This window comes from Lithobates pipiens, unplaced genomic scaffold (genome assembly GCF_037356315.1).
Source record: "Lithobates pipiens isolate NorthernLeopardFrog02 unplaced genomic scaffold, aLitPip1_a1.2 Scaffold_8, whole genome shotgun sequence".
Classification (NCBI taxonomy): Eukaryota; Metazoa; Chordata; class Amphibia; order Anura; family Ranidae; genus Lithobates; species Lithobates pipiens.
Genome location: NW_027507903.1, coordinates 110,999,668 through 111,018,057, shown reverse-complemented (window position 1 = coordinate 111,018,057; position 18,390 = coordinate 110,999,668). Strand labels below are relative to the sequence as shown.

The window sequence follows — 18,390 nt, the reverse complement described above, 5'->3', positions numbered from 1 at the left end:
ATTTATTTTTAAGAATGTGATATTTATTATAGCAAAAAGTAATAAATATTGTGTTTTTTTTTCAAAATTTATGCTCTTTTTTTGTTCAAATAAAAAAAGGAGAGGCGATCAAATACCACCAAAAAAAAACTCTATTTGTGGGGAAAAAAAATTATAAAAATTTAATTTGAGTACAACGTCGCATAACCACGTAAGTGTCATTCAAAGTGTGACCGCTCTGAAAGTTGAAAATTGGCCTGGGCAGGAAGGGGGTGAAAATTTCCTATATGGAAGTGGTTAAAGAAAACACCTTCTTCTGGGCTGTTATCTATAACCAGACCCAAGTACTCTAATCTTCTTACTGGCTTTAAAGAAAAAATTTCTAGGTTGAGCACCCAACCTAGGTATTCAAGGTTGACTGTGGTGACCATGCTTTGGTCCAAGTGGTCTACCGACCAGTCCATCAAGAGCCGGTCGTCCACGTAAGCTATTATTGCTATACCTTGAGTCCTTAATCTGGCCAGAGGAAGGGCCAGACGTTTTGAGGTGCAGTAGCTAGACTGAAAGGCAAGACTACAAACTGAAAATGAATTTTTTTTCTACTTCAAAACGCAGATGCTTCTGGTGAACGGGGAAAATATGTACATGCAGGTATGCATCCTTTTTTTTTCACAAAAAGAGGTATGTATTCTTGATGTCGATTGATGCCAGAAGTTCTCCTCGTAAGATGGAGACTACTGATCGGATTGATTCCATGCAAAAAGAGCAAATTTTCAGGAACCGGTTTAGATCTTTGAGATCTAGAATAGGTCTGACATCCCCATTTGGTTTTGGCACCGTGAAAAGGTTTGAATAAAATCCAAACCCCTGCTGTTCCATAGGGACCACCATGATCACTTCTTGCGACAAAAGTCGGTCTAACGCTAGAAAGAGACTTCTTATTCTCTGAAACTTTGGGGACATTTGACCTGAGGAAACAAAGAAATGGGAATTCTCTGAACTCTAGTTTGTAACCTAGAGCTATTGTGGTGACCACCCATCTGTCTCGAAATTCTTCCTGCCAGACTTTTGAGAACTGCAGAAGTCTTCCTCCCACTCGAGCGAGCGAGGGCGCCCCTTCATAAACAAGCTTTAGCGTTCTCGTAGGTTTCCTCCCCCAGGATTTCCTCCCCCAGTCAGACTGATGCTGAGGTCCAAATTTGAAAATTTTTTACCCAAACCAAACTGAAGTTTAGGTGTAATTGGCAAAAAGGAAAAAACTGCGCTATGATAAAAATATTATACTAATCGTCCACAATGGAACTTTGATCAGCTGCGGCTTGACTGTATTACATAATTACAGAAAAAAACACATGAAAAATTGAGTAAGCTGCGCTAAATCATAAACCCACATAAAATTCAATGAAGGTAAAAAACATTAGACAAAGTTTCAATGATAAGGTGCAAAATTAGGCCTATTACCCCCAGTCCTAAAGAATAAGGGTTATAGAGTAATTGATCACAGTGAACAACGGGAAAAAAATAAAATAAAAAAAATAAATATAAAACAAAATAGTGAACACCCAATGTGTAATTATATAGACATTTAAATTCCCACAGAGTCCAATATAGATGAAATCGTCAAATCTTCTACTGTGTAGAAAGTGCTTGATCCACCACCATACAGCCAAAATTACTCCTTACCAGAATTTCATGACCCCCCACTACAGAGGGTCACCAACAGCATGTAACAATAGATATCTCCCACTTCAGAAGGGTCTCAGTTGTTCTCCTCCCTCCACCGATATCATGACCAGGTTATCAAACAAGTATCTTTAGTTATCTCCCATATATTAGGTCATATGTGCCAATTCCATGCAAAAACAAAATTGAAGCTCCAATAGTGTAGAACCTTTTAATATAACTCAAATATAAAAACAAAAATGCACTTACAAAGCACAAAGGAAAGATCAACCTTAAGTCGCGGGCCGGACGCAAACGGACAAACTCGTCGTTCCTGGGTACAATTCCTTCGTAAGGGGTGACGTCAGCGCATCGCTCATCCCTACGCGTTTCGCAAAAAATTGCATCATCCAGGGGCTAATTTTGCACATTATCATTGAAACTTTATCTAATGTTTTTTACCTTCATTGAATTTTATGTGGGTTTATGATTTAGCGCAGCTTACTCAATTTTTCATGAAGTTTAGGTGTAACATTAACTTTTAAAACATATAGCACGTGCTCTTCAGGAGCCGCTGATACACTCGTGACCAACCCCTAAGACACTGAAGAAAAAAACGGAGGTACTCCCGGTAAGGGGAGGGGTTATATGGGGAATTGAATTTCCTGTTTAGGGTGTGCCAGTGTCCATCACCTGAAGGTGCCATATAAGCCATACAGTTATTATTGTAGCTCTGTGTCCCGTGATGTGTGGTAAAGAAAAGGTTTTTCATAGTTTGTTATAACATTTTCCAAACAGATATTTTTTCTCCTTCAATGATGTGTGCTCATGAGGCTGCACTGATAGGTGACACTGATGAGGAGGCACCAGTGGGCACTGATTGGCAGCACTGCACTGACAATCAGGAGACTGATTCAGACATCTCTAGTCTCTCATGAGGTGCAGGAGACACCCGCAATCGCCTACTGATCTCCTGGGAATGATCGGTGCAGGGAACAGCTGTGAACACCGATTCTGTCCCCACAGACATATATGCAAACAGCTTCTGCTCCTAGCATCCCCATCAACACTAAACAATTTGTCCTTGTAATTAGGGCTCCGGCTGGTGGCCATTTTGTGGTGGACCAAATTGCATTGATTTTAATGGGAGAATTCTCAAAGGCTAAAGAACAAAAGTTCTTCTTGTGTTGAGTCTCCGGCATCATTTTCCTTCGAAAAACATATACATAAATACATACACACTATTTATTTGTTATATGTTTTACTTTATTTCAGAGCAGATATATATAAATCTGCTTTGAAGTAAAAAAATAACAAGTGTATATGCTGACATCTCACCAAAGCCCCCCCCTTCCCCCCAATAAAAAAAAAGTGTAAAAAAAAAAAATTAAAAACTACTGACACCACTCTCCCCTGCACTACCAACACTGCCCACTGCCACAACCCCCTCCCCCCAAAAAGTGAAAAAAAAAAAATTAAGAAACAAATTCAATTGTAAAAAAAATCAGCTATTAAAAAATCTACTGACATTGACCTCTACAGCGATCACAGAGAGCGTGGACAGCGGCGTGATCACAGGAGGATGTCCATGTAACCCTGCACGGTAGCCGTCTTTTGGCTATAGCGTGGGTGGGAAGAGGTTAAGAATCACCACACATGCTGCAATCTGTATGTATTATCTTCTTTAGATCTACCAACAATGATGCAGTGCTAGGACCTGCCTGAATAGATACACTTTGATTGGATAGTTCAGGTAGACCCCTGTATCACATAGTTTAAGGATCTTAGGTTTATTGCACAGTACTTGTATAGTCAGATTGTAACATGTATGGTGAACCTAAACTGGCCATACATGGAACTAATTTCTTTCCTGTAATCAATGGTGATGTGCGAATCCCTCCTGCTGGGCCATTGCCAGTGGATATAGCAATAATTGCAGGTAAAACCCGGCATGCTGGCTGTCCCCAAATCAATCGATCAACATGGATCCAATCTTGGCCTGTTCTGGCTGAGATTGGAACCCTGATTGGGCTGCCTAAGGCTGAATACACGTGTTGCTGTGCGATCTGATTGTTCAATCTTCTTCAGATCTACCAACAATGATGTAATGCTAGGGCCTGCCTGATTGGGGACAATGTGATGGGACAGGTCAGGAGGTGGGCCCTCACAGCACATACTTTTGATACACTAAGTTGATTGAGCAGACAGCCATCCCTTGTGCTGATGTGGGGTCACTTTTAGGGAAGGATGGAGAGTTGCTTTTCCCCCCCTCTCTGGAAGAGATGATGTCAATAACAAGGGGAGGAGTCAGAGAGGGGCGGTCCTCTCTGTACATGGCAGGGGGTGTGGTCGGAGTGAGCGCGGCCACGCCCCTCTTCTCCTCAAACCGTGCAGTCCCCGCCCCCCGGGAGGAGGGACTAGAAGTCGGAGCCCAGTGGGAGTGTGTGTACGGCGGCGGCGGCGGAGCCCGGATTCGGTCGGTGTGGACGTGTTGATGTGAGGAAGGTAGGTGTCTGTTGTTTATCCCTGTCGGGCGGAGTGCCGAGCACATCGATGTGTGGAGGAGCACCGATGTGGTGTATAGCGGAGGGGGCGGGCATTGTGTGGGATTAGAGCTCCCCCTGTGCACACACCATGGTCGGGGGGACCGGCGGCCCCGGAGACTGATGGGGCCGCGTAGTCGGTGGACCCCCCTTCCCCCCGCTGACAATGACCTTCCATGCCGGCTGTCAGGTGCGGGCTCGGTGCCCCTTTATTGGTTATATAATGACAGGAGCGCCGCTCTACATCTCACGGGACCGCCGACCTCCACCCCTCGCCGGTGTGTGTGCGGGGCGGGGGGTGTCCCTGTGTACGGGCTCCGCTATGCAGCAGCTGTTTACATGGAGCTCTCCGTGTCCCCTTCTCCAGCCCGTCCTCCCCTCACTGAGAGGCACACAGCGCTCCCAGCGTACTCTACTTAATGAATCAGACCGCCTACGTGCCTCGGCTTCATACCCTCCGACCCCGCCCCCGCCACTTCTCTATTGGCTGTGAGCTCAGTCCGCCCCTGTTCTTCGCTGATTGGTTCCGCCAGAGGCTGCAGAACGCCCACCGTGTCTAGGGCTTCCGTGTGGGGCGGAGCCCGACGTTACCAAGGGGTGGAAATTAGCTTTGGTACCGCCTTGTTGCTTCTACTTAGAAACGGAAGAGCGTGAGAAAAGGCCGCCGCCTGATTGGTTGGTGTCAAGTAGAGCCGCCCCGCCTGCAGCCGAACCCGGAAGTTTAGTGATAGGATTCTCAGGGATCTTGAGAGAGGGTTGTGCTTGCTAAAGGGGGCGGTGCTAAGAACAAAGAGGCAGCGCTAGTGATCGCCTTCTGCTGGGCTCCGTCATTTGTGGGATCCGGCCTGTGTCTGCCCCTCGAAGCCCTACATTCCATCCTGTGCTGCACGAGTCACTATGTACTAGGCGGTCCCACAGGCCTAGAAATGGGGGAGAGCTTCATATACACACACCGATCTGTCACATGCAATCTCCTGCTCCAGCCTGTAATTTGCTGGGGGTCCTGGAGCTGAAGGCTCATCCACCTCCATCTATTGGTGCCTGCATACATCCGGGTCAGAGCCATTTGCAGGAACCCATCATAAAAGCTGAAGGGGGTACCACCAATGTACAAGACCATTCTCCCCACTGCCCCCCCCCCCCCACTGGCCTCAAACCCCCTCATGTAAGGATTACCCCCCCTATGTAAGGATCACTCCTCCACTGCACCCCCCCATGTGTAAGAATCATTCCTCCCACTGTCCCCCAACCCCTCCATGTAAGGATCATTTCCCCCACCGCTGCCCCCCCCATAAGTAAGAATCACTCCTCCAACCCCCCCCCAGTGTAAGGATCGCTCTTGCCACCGCGCCCCCCCCATGTGTAAAAATTCCTCTCACTGCCCTCCAACCTCTGCATGTAAGGATCATTCTCCCCGCCACTCCCCCCCCCCCCCATAAGTAAGGATCATTCCTCCAACCCCCCCATGTAAGGATCGTCCTTCCCACCATGTAAAAATCATCCCGCCCACTGCCCTCCACCCCCCCCCCATTGTAGGGATTGCCCTTCCCACCCCTCCAAATGTAAGAATCATCCCGCCCACTGCCCTCCACCCCCCCATGTAGGGATCGCCCTTCCTGCCCCTCCAAATGTAAGAATCATTCCCCCCCCCATGTAGAGATCACCCTTCCCACTGAACCCACGTGTAAGGATCGATCTCCCCACTCCCCCTGAAATTTTAGGATCATTCCTCCCACTGAACCCCCAATGTAAGGATAATCCCGCCATCCCATGAAGGGGCATACTCCCCACTGATCCCCCCCCCCTCCATTTAATTAGTATTCTTCCCACAGACCCCCAATCTAAGAAGCATGCATTATTGTTACATCATTGATGTCTACCCCGTGGGCAAAGCAAGAAGACAGTAGACACAGATGAAGAGACAGACATGAGTGTGGTTGGAATGGATGCAGGGCACCGCACATCGCTGGAAGTGTGTATGCCGGGCATACTTGCACATTATAAATAAAATGCGTCCATTGACTTCAATGCAGATTTGGTGCACCACTAAGTTGGTCGTGACTGCACACTTATTATAACAGAACTCCAGGAACTGTCATTGGAAAGAACAGAGACAGGCAGGTTTAGTGTGTTCCTTCTGAACTCCAGGGATATACAAAGTTACCCTTTAAGTGCCCCGAAGAAGAAGCCCCACTACAAGGGCAATGATTCGTTTTTTTTCTCTGGAGTTTGGATCCCAAATCAGAAATATTTCTCTGGAACTAAATTCTCCCATTCTTTACAGCCAAGGAAGCTGCCATCTTAGTCTTGATTTGATTTTCAGTTGCCATGGTGCTTCACTTGTGAACCGTTCTGGCACTACCCATTTTATGGCTTGACGGTTCAGATGAGACCATAAGAAACGGTGACTGTTATACTGTGACTATGCTTGTGGAAACCTTTAAATTGATGGAATGAATGATGGCATTTTGCACATCATTGAAGAAGTTTGTGCTGCTGGCACATGAATAATATAACCACTGAGATGGCTCTAGTATGGTTGGCATAAAATCAGAGCAAGCCAAAGTTAGAATCACTGCATCTGACAACATTACCCTTCTATGCTATGTCTGGGCTCTTATAGAGGAATACATCTTATATGGACAGTCTTCTAGAGAGGAATATATAAGGTCAAGTATATATATATATATATACAGATTGCTTTAGATGAATATATAAAGTGAGGCTCTTTTAGAGGGATATAGGATAGGCTCCTACAAAGGAAAAAAAAGGTTGGGCTCCTATAGACAAATAAGGTCAAGCTTATATATATATATATATATATATATATATATATATATATATATATATATATATATATATATATGCCAGGCCCCTGTAGAGGAATATATAATGGCAGGCTCCTATAGATGAATATATAATGACAGGCCCCTATAGAGGAATATATGGTCAGGCCCTTATGGAGGAATATATGGTCAGGCCCCTATAGAGGAATAATGTCATGCCCCTGTAGAGGAATATGCCGGTCCCCTATGGAGGAATATATAATATCAGGCTCCGATAGAGGAATATATGTGGTCAGGCCTCTACAGAGGAATATATGTCGGTCCCCTATAGAGGAATATATAATGGCAGGCTCCGATAGAGGAATAATGTCATGCCCCTGTAGAGGAATATGTCGATCCCCCTATAGAGGAATATATGGTCAGGTTCCTATAGAGGAATATATAATGTCAGGCTCCGATAGAGGAATATATGTCAGGCTCCGATAGAGGAATATATAATGTCAGGCTCCGATAGAGGAATATATGTCGGTCCCCCATGGAGGAATATATAATGTCATGCCTCTATGGAGGAATATATGTCGGTCCCTATAGAGGAATATATAATGTCATGCCCCTATAGAGGAATATATGTCGGTCCCTATAGAGGAATATACGTCATGCCTCTATAGAGGAATATACATCGGTCCCCTATAGAGGAATATATAATGTCATGCCTCTATAGAAATGACTGGCAGCAGCTGCTGCGGTTTCCTCGCTCTCTGATAGGTCGGTGTCCCCAGATCACCCTGCCGTGCTCCTCCTCCCCCTATGGACAGAGAGCAGTGTGATGGCCCGCTGAACCGCTCATGAACACGTTGTATAGCCGGTGTCTGCGCCCAGCACACGGCTCCCTCTCCGCCGCGATTCTCTGCCTCCATCCTCCTAAACAAACAGGGTACGGAGGGGTGTGTCTGTGTGTGGGGGCGTGACTTCCATATTCCGTTTCCTCACATTAGCGCTTCACGCCCATATCGCTCCCCCGCCATCCAATAGTATTATCATTGGGCGGGGTCACCGTTTATGATTGACAGAGACTTGTGGGCTGGCTCTCGAGTTTCAGTCCATTGACGGCCATTTTCCGCTGGCTCCTGCTTGCGAGGGAGGGCGTGGCCTCTTGGTCCGCCCCCTAGCTCCGCCCATCCTTTCTAGCTCGGTATCGCATTGGATGCCCGCTTTGATGGGCGTATGCCTTCGTCGAATAAGCTGTCGCGTACGGTGGCGCCCAGTGCTGGGTGTTGGAGGCGGGATTTCTCCGGTGACAGAGAGGAGCGGGCAGCCGGATTACCGGGAGGGGGGACCGGAACCGAGAACATTTCACCAGAGGAAGGTAGGAGGGGGTGTAGCGGGACTCCAGAGAGCAAGTTGAGGCTGGGTGTAGCAATGTGGAGGACTCGTGGGGTCTGCAAGGTGGCACATTACACGGCGGGGGGAAGGCGGCAGTGGACCGAGCCCCAGGTGTGGAGGGGAGGAATACAAAGCCGATCCATGGGGGGAGGGGGTGAGGTGAGCTCAGGCCAGCCGGACAGACTCGGGGATGCCAATTGTCCTGGCAGAGCGGCGGAGAGGGGGAGGAGCTCGGCGGGGTCACATGGTCACAGCACAGGGAGTCTGACCAGCGGTGCCGGGGGTCACGTGGTGATGTGCCGTACCATGTGGTCTCTTCCCCCCCCCCCCCCCCCCCAAATATCCATCATGGAGGGGGGCACTGACTATCAGCCCATGGTTCCCCAGGGATGTGGCTGTCCTCCGCTCACCCCCTGGGATGAGTGTGCTGATACTTTGTGTTGAGCTGTGTGCAGGTGGAGGATGTGCTGACCATCTGTACAGACTGACCGAGGATTGGCAACAATGTAGAGATCTGCCTGTGTTGTCATCACTCTGACTTCCCCTGCCTGTGCAATGCTTCCTCCGTCCTGTAAACAATCCCCTCCACGTATTACACAGCCAAGCTGCACTGCAATAACACATTGTGGGGGAGGGACTGTGCATGGCAACCAATCGGCTTCTAGCTTTCATTTCTAAAGCCCCACTGAACAAGCTTTTTATGTACAAAAAAAAATACCAATATACTTACCTGCTGTGTGTAGTGGTCCTCCTCTTCTCGGCTCTCCTGCAGATGCTCTGGGCTCCTCCCCGAGTGCCCCCATAGCGAGCCGCTTGTTGTGAGGGCACCTGTAATCGCTCGCTCCTGAGCCAGCACTCTGCATGCATAAGACACAGAGCACAATTCAGCCCCATTCCTCTTGACCATGTCTCACTGTGATTGACAGCAGCGGGAGCCAATGGCTCATGCATGCCAGCTAATCAGAAGTCTCGTGCACATCACTGGATCAAGATCGGGCTTAGGTAAGTATTTGTGGGGGGAGCTACATACTGAAGGTTTTTTACCTTCATGCATGAAGATAAGGAAAAGAACCTTCAGCCTTTTACAACCACTTTAAAGCGGAGTTCCACCCAAAAGTTGAAGCTCCCCCTTTCTGTGCCATTTTTTTGGGGGGGGGGGGGAGCTGGTACCTGTCCCCACTTCTGAGAGATCACGCTGTAGTGCAATCACTTGTAAGTTTGTCCTGTGGGTGATCCCTTGGCAGCGTCATATATGATGCAGGGCTATTAACCTCGTATTGTATGAGGATGGGTGAGTGCACATCTGCAGCTGGGACTAGTAAGGGACTGACCACAAGGGGACCCTGCTGTAGTGCAGAATAAGGTTAGTATTGCTCAGGGACTTGTCAGAGTTCATTTATTTGGTGGCCCTACTGGCCATCTCCCACCCAACATCCCATGATTTTAAAAATAAATAAATAAATCAAAGCAGCTGGATGGAAAATTGTTGGCTGAATAGCACGGGTATTCAATCAGAAGCAGCCGCTTCTGGTATTTGGTATTTTAATAGTAGCTAGGCCCAGCTATGAAAATACAGTAGCTGTAGTGGGAGAGTCTCCCATCCAAACTGTATAGTGTGGAAGGAGGAATTCATTCCACTTTTATCTTGTCAGCAAAATTGACCGGTAGAAGGTTTGGTGTCAGGGATTACATACCTGAGAGGTAGAAATTGCTGACTGCTCAAGGTACCCCTTCAGTAAACCCCAGAGGAACCCTAAACCTCTATCGGGCCCTGGTTGAAAAATGTACATGGTGGCTTGTTTGAAATACAGAGCCTGTTCAATGCAAATACAAAGTTCAGTCCTTTCTGAGTTCTCTATCCCTAGCAGCTCTACATCTGGTGTTGGTGTATTCTTGTACTATACTAGTCCTGCTTTTGTGTGGTCAGTATCCCTGTTGTGTTATACTAGCCCTGCCTATGTGTGGTCCGTATTCCTCTTGTATTATACCAGTCCTGACTGTGTGGTCACTGGTCAGTATTCCTGTTGTATTATAGTAGTTTAGACTCTGTGTGGTCAGTATTCCTGTTGTAGTGTACCAGTCCTGACTGTGTGGTCAGTGTTTGTTTGTACTGGACTAGTCCTAAATGTGTTCAGCAGGAAGAACCGGAAAACTAACCACACAAACACTGCGTTGCATGCACTCAGGAACACATGGCTTCCCAGACAGGAAGTAAACAATGACAGTGTACAGTAAGGGTCACTGTAGTCTGATCATTCTCTGCACTTCAACCTCTTATTGGCAGCTGGCTCAAATCAATGCATTGTAAATGTGATTGTCAGCCAGTAGTTAAATCTTTAAGCAGCTTGAGGCTACAATTGTCTATGTAGTGCAGCCTAGAGCTAGTGATAGGAAGCCAACAGATCTCCTCCAGTTGCACGGGGGAATAGTAAGTTCAGCATACCTTGTAAGCAAGGTACCTAATGTTGTACATTCATTTGCTGCCAGTTTCTTTTCTGGGACTTCTACATTGACCAGAGCTCTCCCAGCTGCCTGGCCCTACTGTAAACAGACAGTATGGGCCCTCAAGAATACATAAAAACAGTAGTGGTACAGTAGCCATGTAATCATTGTAATAGTTTTTCACATGACATATATAAGACCAGCATATGAAACAAACATTTGAGGATTTCTGATAAAACTGGTTGTAGATTTAGAACAGGAGTCTCCAAACTTTCTGAACAATGAGCCAGTTTACTGCCCTTCAGCCAATGGGGAGGGGGGGGGGGGGCGCTGTGGTAGTAGTGCCTGTGGCCAGTAGGAGGAAAAATGGTGCCCCATCATTGGTGTCATTGGGAGGAATAGTACCCCATGGTTGGTATTGGTAAGAGGTATTGTGCCCTGTTGGTGTCAGTGGGAGGAATTATGCCTCACTGTTGGTGTCAGTAGAAGGAATGGTGGTTTCATCGTTGATAGTAGGATGACTAGTGTGTCATATCGGTGAGAGGAATGGTGCCACAAGGGCCAGATCAAGGCAAGCAAAGGGCTGCATCCAGCTAACGGACTGCTGTTTGGAGACCAAGGATTTAGAAGATGACCTGCATGATACTGTAAATCTAGAATTCCAGACTTAGTTGCAGTGTGGACTTTTTACTATATTCCCCATGTCTGTACTATGAGGACAATATAAAAGTTCTTAAATAAATGCTTCTCTAATATTCTAGGATAAGTTCTTGAGTTATTAAAAGGTGTGTGTGTGGTGTGTGTTTACTGTAACTTAACTGTCATTCTTTGCCTTCATTTTTGGGGCAGTCGGCGCACTTCTGGTGGAACTGATCAGCATAAGACTAGGGCCATAAAGGTGAAAATCTATGCTGCATTAGCTTTAACTACTTGTTGTCCATCTCATCGGCAGCACAGTATTTTCAGTGCTATGCAAATCGGGTTACTGCCAGCAAGCGACAAACCATCTCGGTAGCAACAAGTTTTTTTATTGCTCGTGTAACCCTAGCCTTGATGCTCTGGAGTTAGAATGAGGCCCAGAGAATGGCAGCATTAATCTAAAATGTCACATGTCGCTATTCTGCATACGCTCTAACAAGCAGGGCTCTGGTTCGCTACTGTATCAAATTGTATTGTAACTACTGTCTGCCCTAATGTTGTAAAGCATAGCGTACACTGTTCGGGCTATATAAATCCTTTATAATAATAATGATACATTCTTGTGTAACGTTTTTCCAAACTTCAGTGCCCATTCTCAACTAGAATTACTGCTGGAGATGCCGGGGATGCCTTGTTCTATGGCAGGGTGACTTCCATCTCATAGTGCCTACATAGCTCCAGGGCCAGCATCACTTTACAGATTGGATGGAATGCCACAAAGATCTTTATCTGCCTGTAGGGGTGGCATTCCTCTCATTGACCACTAATGTAGGGAGACTCTTCTCCACTGATGTAAGGGAGTATGCCCTCGTTTCATCTCTGGCCTTTATTACTTTTTATTTAACTTTTGTGATGACTTAATGATTTAGAGAATTTTGTTGTTGGCATATTACCAATACCTAGAGATTTAGTAGTGTCAAAAACTGTGTGCCATCTATAATTTGATGACATTGATAACATTCTATGGGTTGTCAATATAATATTACCAGAGGTTACCTAAGACCTGAAAATCAATTCAAGAATTCCTCCTGTCTAGAGCAGGGCTTGACAAATTTGCTTTGAATCTAGGAGCTAGCTAAAAAAGATAGGAGCAGTTTTTTTTTTTTGCCTGGTGGAACGTTATTTTTTTTTTTTTTTTGGACGAAGGTGATGGGTCTTGGATTTGCACATGGAGAGGATTGGAGCTGGGTGTCGTGGGCATCACTTGGCTTGTCCACAGTGGGTATGTTCTGATGTGGCACGCCATGTGTTTTTTGCAGCGTGTCGTGTGTTTTTTTTTTTTGTCTTGTTTTCTGTTCAGAGTGTGAAATGGCAGAATGAGACTATAGATAGGTTCCTTGTGCTTGTCCTGTTGGTCCCATGGGGTGGGTGGTCAGTTGTGAGTAGTTTGTGGCTTTCATTTTAATTGATTAGTATAGGGGTCAGGCGGCTGTCTCAGTTGCGGTGCTGCTTTCCTACTGGGTGGCTTCAGGGGATGCTTGTCCCTTTGGGGCTCTAGGTGTGTGGGGATGTGCAGGGAGGTGGGGTGCAATTTGCAAGGATTGGCTGATGTGGTGGGGCTTTTCGCATGGCGGATCTGCTGGGAAGAGGGCGGAGAGTTCTCGGGGGAAGCCAGTGTGTGGAGAAGAGGAAAGGGACTTTGGCTTTGCAGTGGGAGTTGCTCGCGTTTGGTGTTGACGGTGGGTGGGCTGGTGGGGGCCTGGTGCTGGGATGCGATTTCTGGTCAGTCTGTGTTTTTCAGTTCGCCTAGTGAGACTGGGACCATCGGAAAATACTTTAACATTTTAGAGAAGGAGGAACCTAGGCAGCATTCGTTCTCCCTTGGAATATAAGCCTGGAAGCTAAATGTATTATGTCCCCTTTGGGTTCAGAGCTCTCATTCCCTGGCTACTGTAGCTGCTAATCATGCATAATATGTGCTTGATTAGCTGCAGTGGAGAACAGGGGAGACTTTGGTTTTCTCAGCTGCACAAGAGCTGGGGGGGGGGGGGGGAGCAGCAGTACACTGAGAACAAATTCTTCTAAATTGTTATACAATGTTTTTTTTTTTCTTGCTAAGCGCTTGGCAAAGGAAAAAAAATGTAGCTGTAGCGTTTTGTTTTTTATGTGCAAAAAATAAACTTTGCTCCAGGAAGAAAGTGGTTAAAGTATATCTTTCTGTAGAGAGCTACAAGGCCTGGCACTGCTGACCATAATAAAATGCTGGTTGCCTGGAGGTTATGCTGTTATATTGACTTTAATACTTGGTGACCCAGAACAAGCATGCCTATCAGGAAAGTCAGAACCAGATCCAAAGTATTTTGCATACCTCTTCTAGGTCAGCCATTTAAAGTGTTGGCTGTATGACTGCCAGGCAGTTGGCATATTTAGAATTAAAGGTCAGCAATGGCCGCCTCAATGTTTATCTTGGGAAAGGCTTCCTGTAGACCAACTTCACATATTTGTGGTGTGTTACTGCATCTGTTTTATTGTACACTTCATTAAAGTGATTGTAAAGGTAGAAGGTATTACGCATTAGAGGAACTGCAGTCTTCTCACATAATTTGTAATAAAAACATTTTTGCCATTCTGAAGCTTCCCTCCAACCACTTTGCATATTTTATATATATTGTGATTCTGTACTTGCCAAACATGCTTCAGAAATCTCCCTCCCCGAGTCTGGCTGCATCCATTTTAACTGTGGGCATCTGATTGCTGCCGGTGTTTCGTCATATGGCGACCCTTCACATTTGGCTATCCACTGTGGCGATCTGCGCTTGCGCAGAATTTTGTGCTCACACCCCTGAGTCCAGGTTCAAGCCCCACCATTCAAGTGGCCGTATAGTTAGATTATAATTCTGCCAAGCGAAGCGTGCCCGTGGGGGGGGGGGGCCTGGGGAAAAGTGGTTTTACGACAGTGTTGGGACGCATATGGCGCTGTCGTGCATGTGCATTCCAGCGGGTAGCCGAATGTGACAAAACACCTGTTCGCTTCCTGGCTTTACACAAAGGCACACCTCCAGCTCTTCAGCTCTCATTGGCCCTCTTATGACTCATCCCCCCCTCCCTTCCTGGCAAACGCTCAATAGCGAGAGAGAGCTGTGCATGATGTCATAAGCCTAGGCTTTTTACAAGACAAACAGGAAGTGGGCTGTATAAGGTATTTACTGGCAGAAAAAAATGTTTTACTATCCAAAGTTATAACGGCAAGGGCAGAAGATACAACAGATGGAAAGATGAAAAAATGACCGAAGGTCCGCTTTAATGTAAAAACTGTGTGCAAAATCCCCCCCCCCAGAAGATTCATAGCAATGGTTGTCAATGGCTTCTGCTAAGAATCAAATCTTGTGATGAGGGGCGGCCTTCATCAAGAGTCAGGGCTGTGTTATTGTGCTGGGAGCATCGTGTTGGTACGCCACTTCAGGCCACTGTGGAGGCAGATGTGTTAGACGGTCAGCAAGAGGTTCACTTTTGGCGTAAAATATTAAATGCACAAATTTCTGCAGAAAAAATTAGCATTTATTTTCTTCCCCCAGGAACCTGCAAAGTATTGCACTCGTGATCAGTGAATAGGGGTGCTGGAGCATGTTGGACCTTTAAATATGGGTGTAACATTCTCCAAAATTGAACATTACCTTTAGTACTGTGCTATAGCTAAGGGGTCTACAGCGCAGTACTATAGTTCTGGGAGGATGTCCACCCAGAACCCTGTCTCCTTTGTGCCTTCTGCAGCGCACATCGGGCGTGCTCTGTGACTCCTGTGTCCTTCTGACACAGCTGATCACAGATTGGGGTAAAGAGCCAATCACAGTGTTTCCTTTAACTTGTGATCAGCTGTGTCTAATCACAGCTGATGACATGTAAACAGACAATATTTGAGGAAAGGAGCGCCAATAATGGGCAAGCCTGTCTGCACATGAGTGCCGGTGTCTTGTAAAATAGTGTCCCCCATCAGATGCTGTCCCCTGCGTACTGCGCATGCGCAGTACACAGGAACACAGATTCCGAAAATTGCCGAGGACGAACGGCGCCTGCGCCGTGAGTCCAGGTTCTATCCCCACTATCCAAGTGGACATAGAGTTAGAATAAAAAAGAGCCGAGCGGAGCGAGGCCGAGCCCGAAGCGTGGCGAGCGAAGCTCGCCCGCGAGGGGCCCTCTAAAATTCTTAACCCTATGTCCGCTTGGATAGTGGGGCTACCTCCTCCACTCACGGCGCAGGCGCCGTTCAACTTCGGAGTTTTTCCGAAGCTTCGGCTGCTCCGTACTGCGCATGCGCAGTACGGAGCGGACAGCATTTGATGGGCGGACTGTATTAGGCAGAACACCGGCTCATCGGTGCCCATCTGTGAAGAAGAAAAACGACTTGTATGGGTACAGCATTGCATGACAGCGCAAAGATCAAAATGTGGCCGCAGTGAAAGCTGAACATTTGCTTTGGCAGGGAGGGGGTGAAAGTGTCCAGTATTGAAGTGGCTAAAGGACCTGTATGGGGAAAACTGTTTTTGTTTTGGATAGAGTGGGGAAAGGCAGATTTCCTTTCACTTTCGGTCTTTGGGAAGCAACAGGAAGTGATGAGAATTCCCAGGTTTAGACAGTTGTTACCAAAAGATTTTGGATTTCCCATCACTATGTCTCGGTGGCAGTGGTCCTCAGGGCAAATGGAGGGTTCTAACCCTTCCACATTATTCAAAATTTCATGCACTTTTAACCTCCATGGCGGTATGATTCATTCTGGTTTTAGGTGCTGAAAGCGGTACAGTTATTTTGCATGGAAATTTGGCGTTTTATATTGCAGTCCTGTAATTCTTAGGAATAACTTAAATATGTTCAAACCAGAGTCTAGCAGACATCCCGGGTATGATAAAGTTTATAATATAATAAAGAATAATAAAAAATATTCAATAATGTAATCAAATCCTAAAACACTGAAAAAGGGACACTTTTTGGTTGCTATGGACAATCTCCAAATTCCAGGCAGAAAAAACTGTATTTATAATATAAAAGTGCATGCAGGGCACTGCACAGACCACTAGGGACAAAGGGGGTGTGTAATTTTGTAATACAGTACTGTAATCTGTAAGATTACAGTGCTCTGTGTGTTTTGTGTACTTTTACTTTTTTGAATTTGCCGCCGTTCTCTGCTCCCGTGCGCTGTATCGTCGCAGGGAACGGAGCTCGGCAGCATTCGGCACTGTGAATCGAGCGGAGGACAACTCGATCACACAGCGCGGAGGACATCGCTGGATCCAGGGGACAAGGTAAGTAACTCTCACTGTGTCCTCCCTGTATCCAGCGAAGTGATCCCGAGTCTGGCTCGGGGTTACCGCTCCTGCTAGTAAAATCCCAACCCGAGCAAGACTCGGGATTACCGCTAGGGGGGTTAATGTCTTCTGAGTCTGTGATCTTTGAGGAGGAATTACTTCACAGTGCATGTAGCTACAGAGGTCTGTGATGGCTTGCTGAAAGATTACTGTCTCCACAGGGTCAACTTTAACCACAGAAGGATTTGCCCACATTAATAGCCAGAGCATTTTTTGTGATACGGCACTGCGTCGCTTTAGAGCGGAGGTCCACCCTAAAATGGACCTTCCGCTCATCGGAATCCTCCCCCCCTCTGGCGCCACAATTGGCACCTTTCAGGGGGAGGGGGGTGCAGTTACCTGGATAATACAGGTAACTGCACCCACTTCCGGGATAGCTCTCTGCGGAAAGGGGCGTAGATTACGCCCCCTTCCGCAAGTGCCCCGCTGCCTGCTGGGAAACACACAGATCCCAGAGGCAGCGGGGACCGTCCTTATTGCGCAGCGCTACTCGCGCATGCGCAGTAGGGAACCGGGAAATGAAGCCGAAAGGCTCCATTTCCTGATTCCCATACCCAAGATGGCGGCGGCAGCACCTGAGTACCGATCTAGAGATCGGCTTCGGGTGCCGACATCGCGGGCGCGCTGGACAGGTAAGTGTCACTATTTTAAAAGTCAGCAGCTGCAGTATTTGTAGCTGCTGGCTTTAAAAAAAAAAACGCGGACTCCCGCTTTAACGGATGTTGTACACAAACAAAGCTTTCTTTTAGTCGTATTTGATCACTTCTGCGTTTTTTTATTTTTTTGCGCTATAAACAAAAAGACTGACAATATTTCTTACTTGTTGCTATCATACATATCCAAAAATAAAATATAAAAAAAAATTTTTATTCAAAAAATCTCAATAGGCGTTTGACTGGTTTACACAAGTTATCGTGTCTACAAACTCCGGAGTAGATCTAGGGACTTTTATTTTATTGTTTTTACTAGTAATGACGGCAATCTGCGATCTGATCAATGTAAACATGACAGGGGAATGGAAAGGGTTAACAGTAGGGGGCGATCAAGGGGTTAAGTGTGCTCCCTCAGTGTATTGTAACTGTGGGGGGGGGGGGTGGGCTTACTGAAACATGACACAAATCACTGTTCCCGGTCACCGGGAACTTGTTTATATAGGCAGTTCCCCATTCTGCCTCTTCTCACCCCGATCGCGGGCCGCTGGTGGACAACGAGTCCACGGGCCTCCGGCGGACATCGGCTTGCTGCGTGTATTCGCTCACTATCCTACTTTTACAGAGGGAAGTACAGGTACGCCCATTTGCGCAGCAGTGCCACTCAGCTGACTTATATCAGCGTGAGCCAGTTGGCAAGTGGTTAAAAGGGGTTGTACAGTCAGACTCTTAATGCATTAAGATAAAAAGCCTTCTGTGTGCAGCTGCCCCCCTAATACTTACTGGTGCCCCATCTCTGTCCAGCAATGTCCCTGAGTGTCTCAGCTGTTCAGGATCCCTCTTGATTGGCCAATGGCACCTGCTGCTGTCAATCAAAGCCAGTTAGCCAATCAAGGGAGAGAGGAGCGGGGCCAAACCGTAGCTCCATGTCTGAATGGGCACACAG

At 46.8% G+C, this 18,390-nt stretch overlaps 1 protein-coding gene across 7 annotated transcripts in view; it reads left to right on the top strand.

Moving 5' to 3' along the window:
- The first annotated feature begins 4,010 nt into the window (after positions 1-4,010).
- The window catches only part of SIN3A (SIN3 transcription regulator family member A), a 94,766-nt gene continuing 80,386 nt past the window's right edge, over positions 4,011-18,390 (top strand). For 6 of the 7 annotated variants that reach the window (XM_077468784.1, XM_077468783.1, XM_077468790.1 and 3 more), the window contains exon 1: positions 8,177-8,336. In XM_077468784.1, the coding sequence (XP_077324910.1) occupies positions 8,195-8,336 (142 nt within the window). In that variant the 5' untranslated portion in view covers positions 8,177-8,194. Of the gene's footprint in view, positions 4,147-8,176; positions 8,337-18,390 lie in introns of those variants that run through there. The other variant, XM_077468786.1, reaches the window with a different exon arrangement.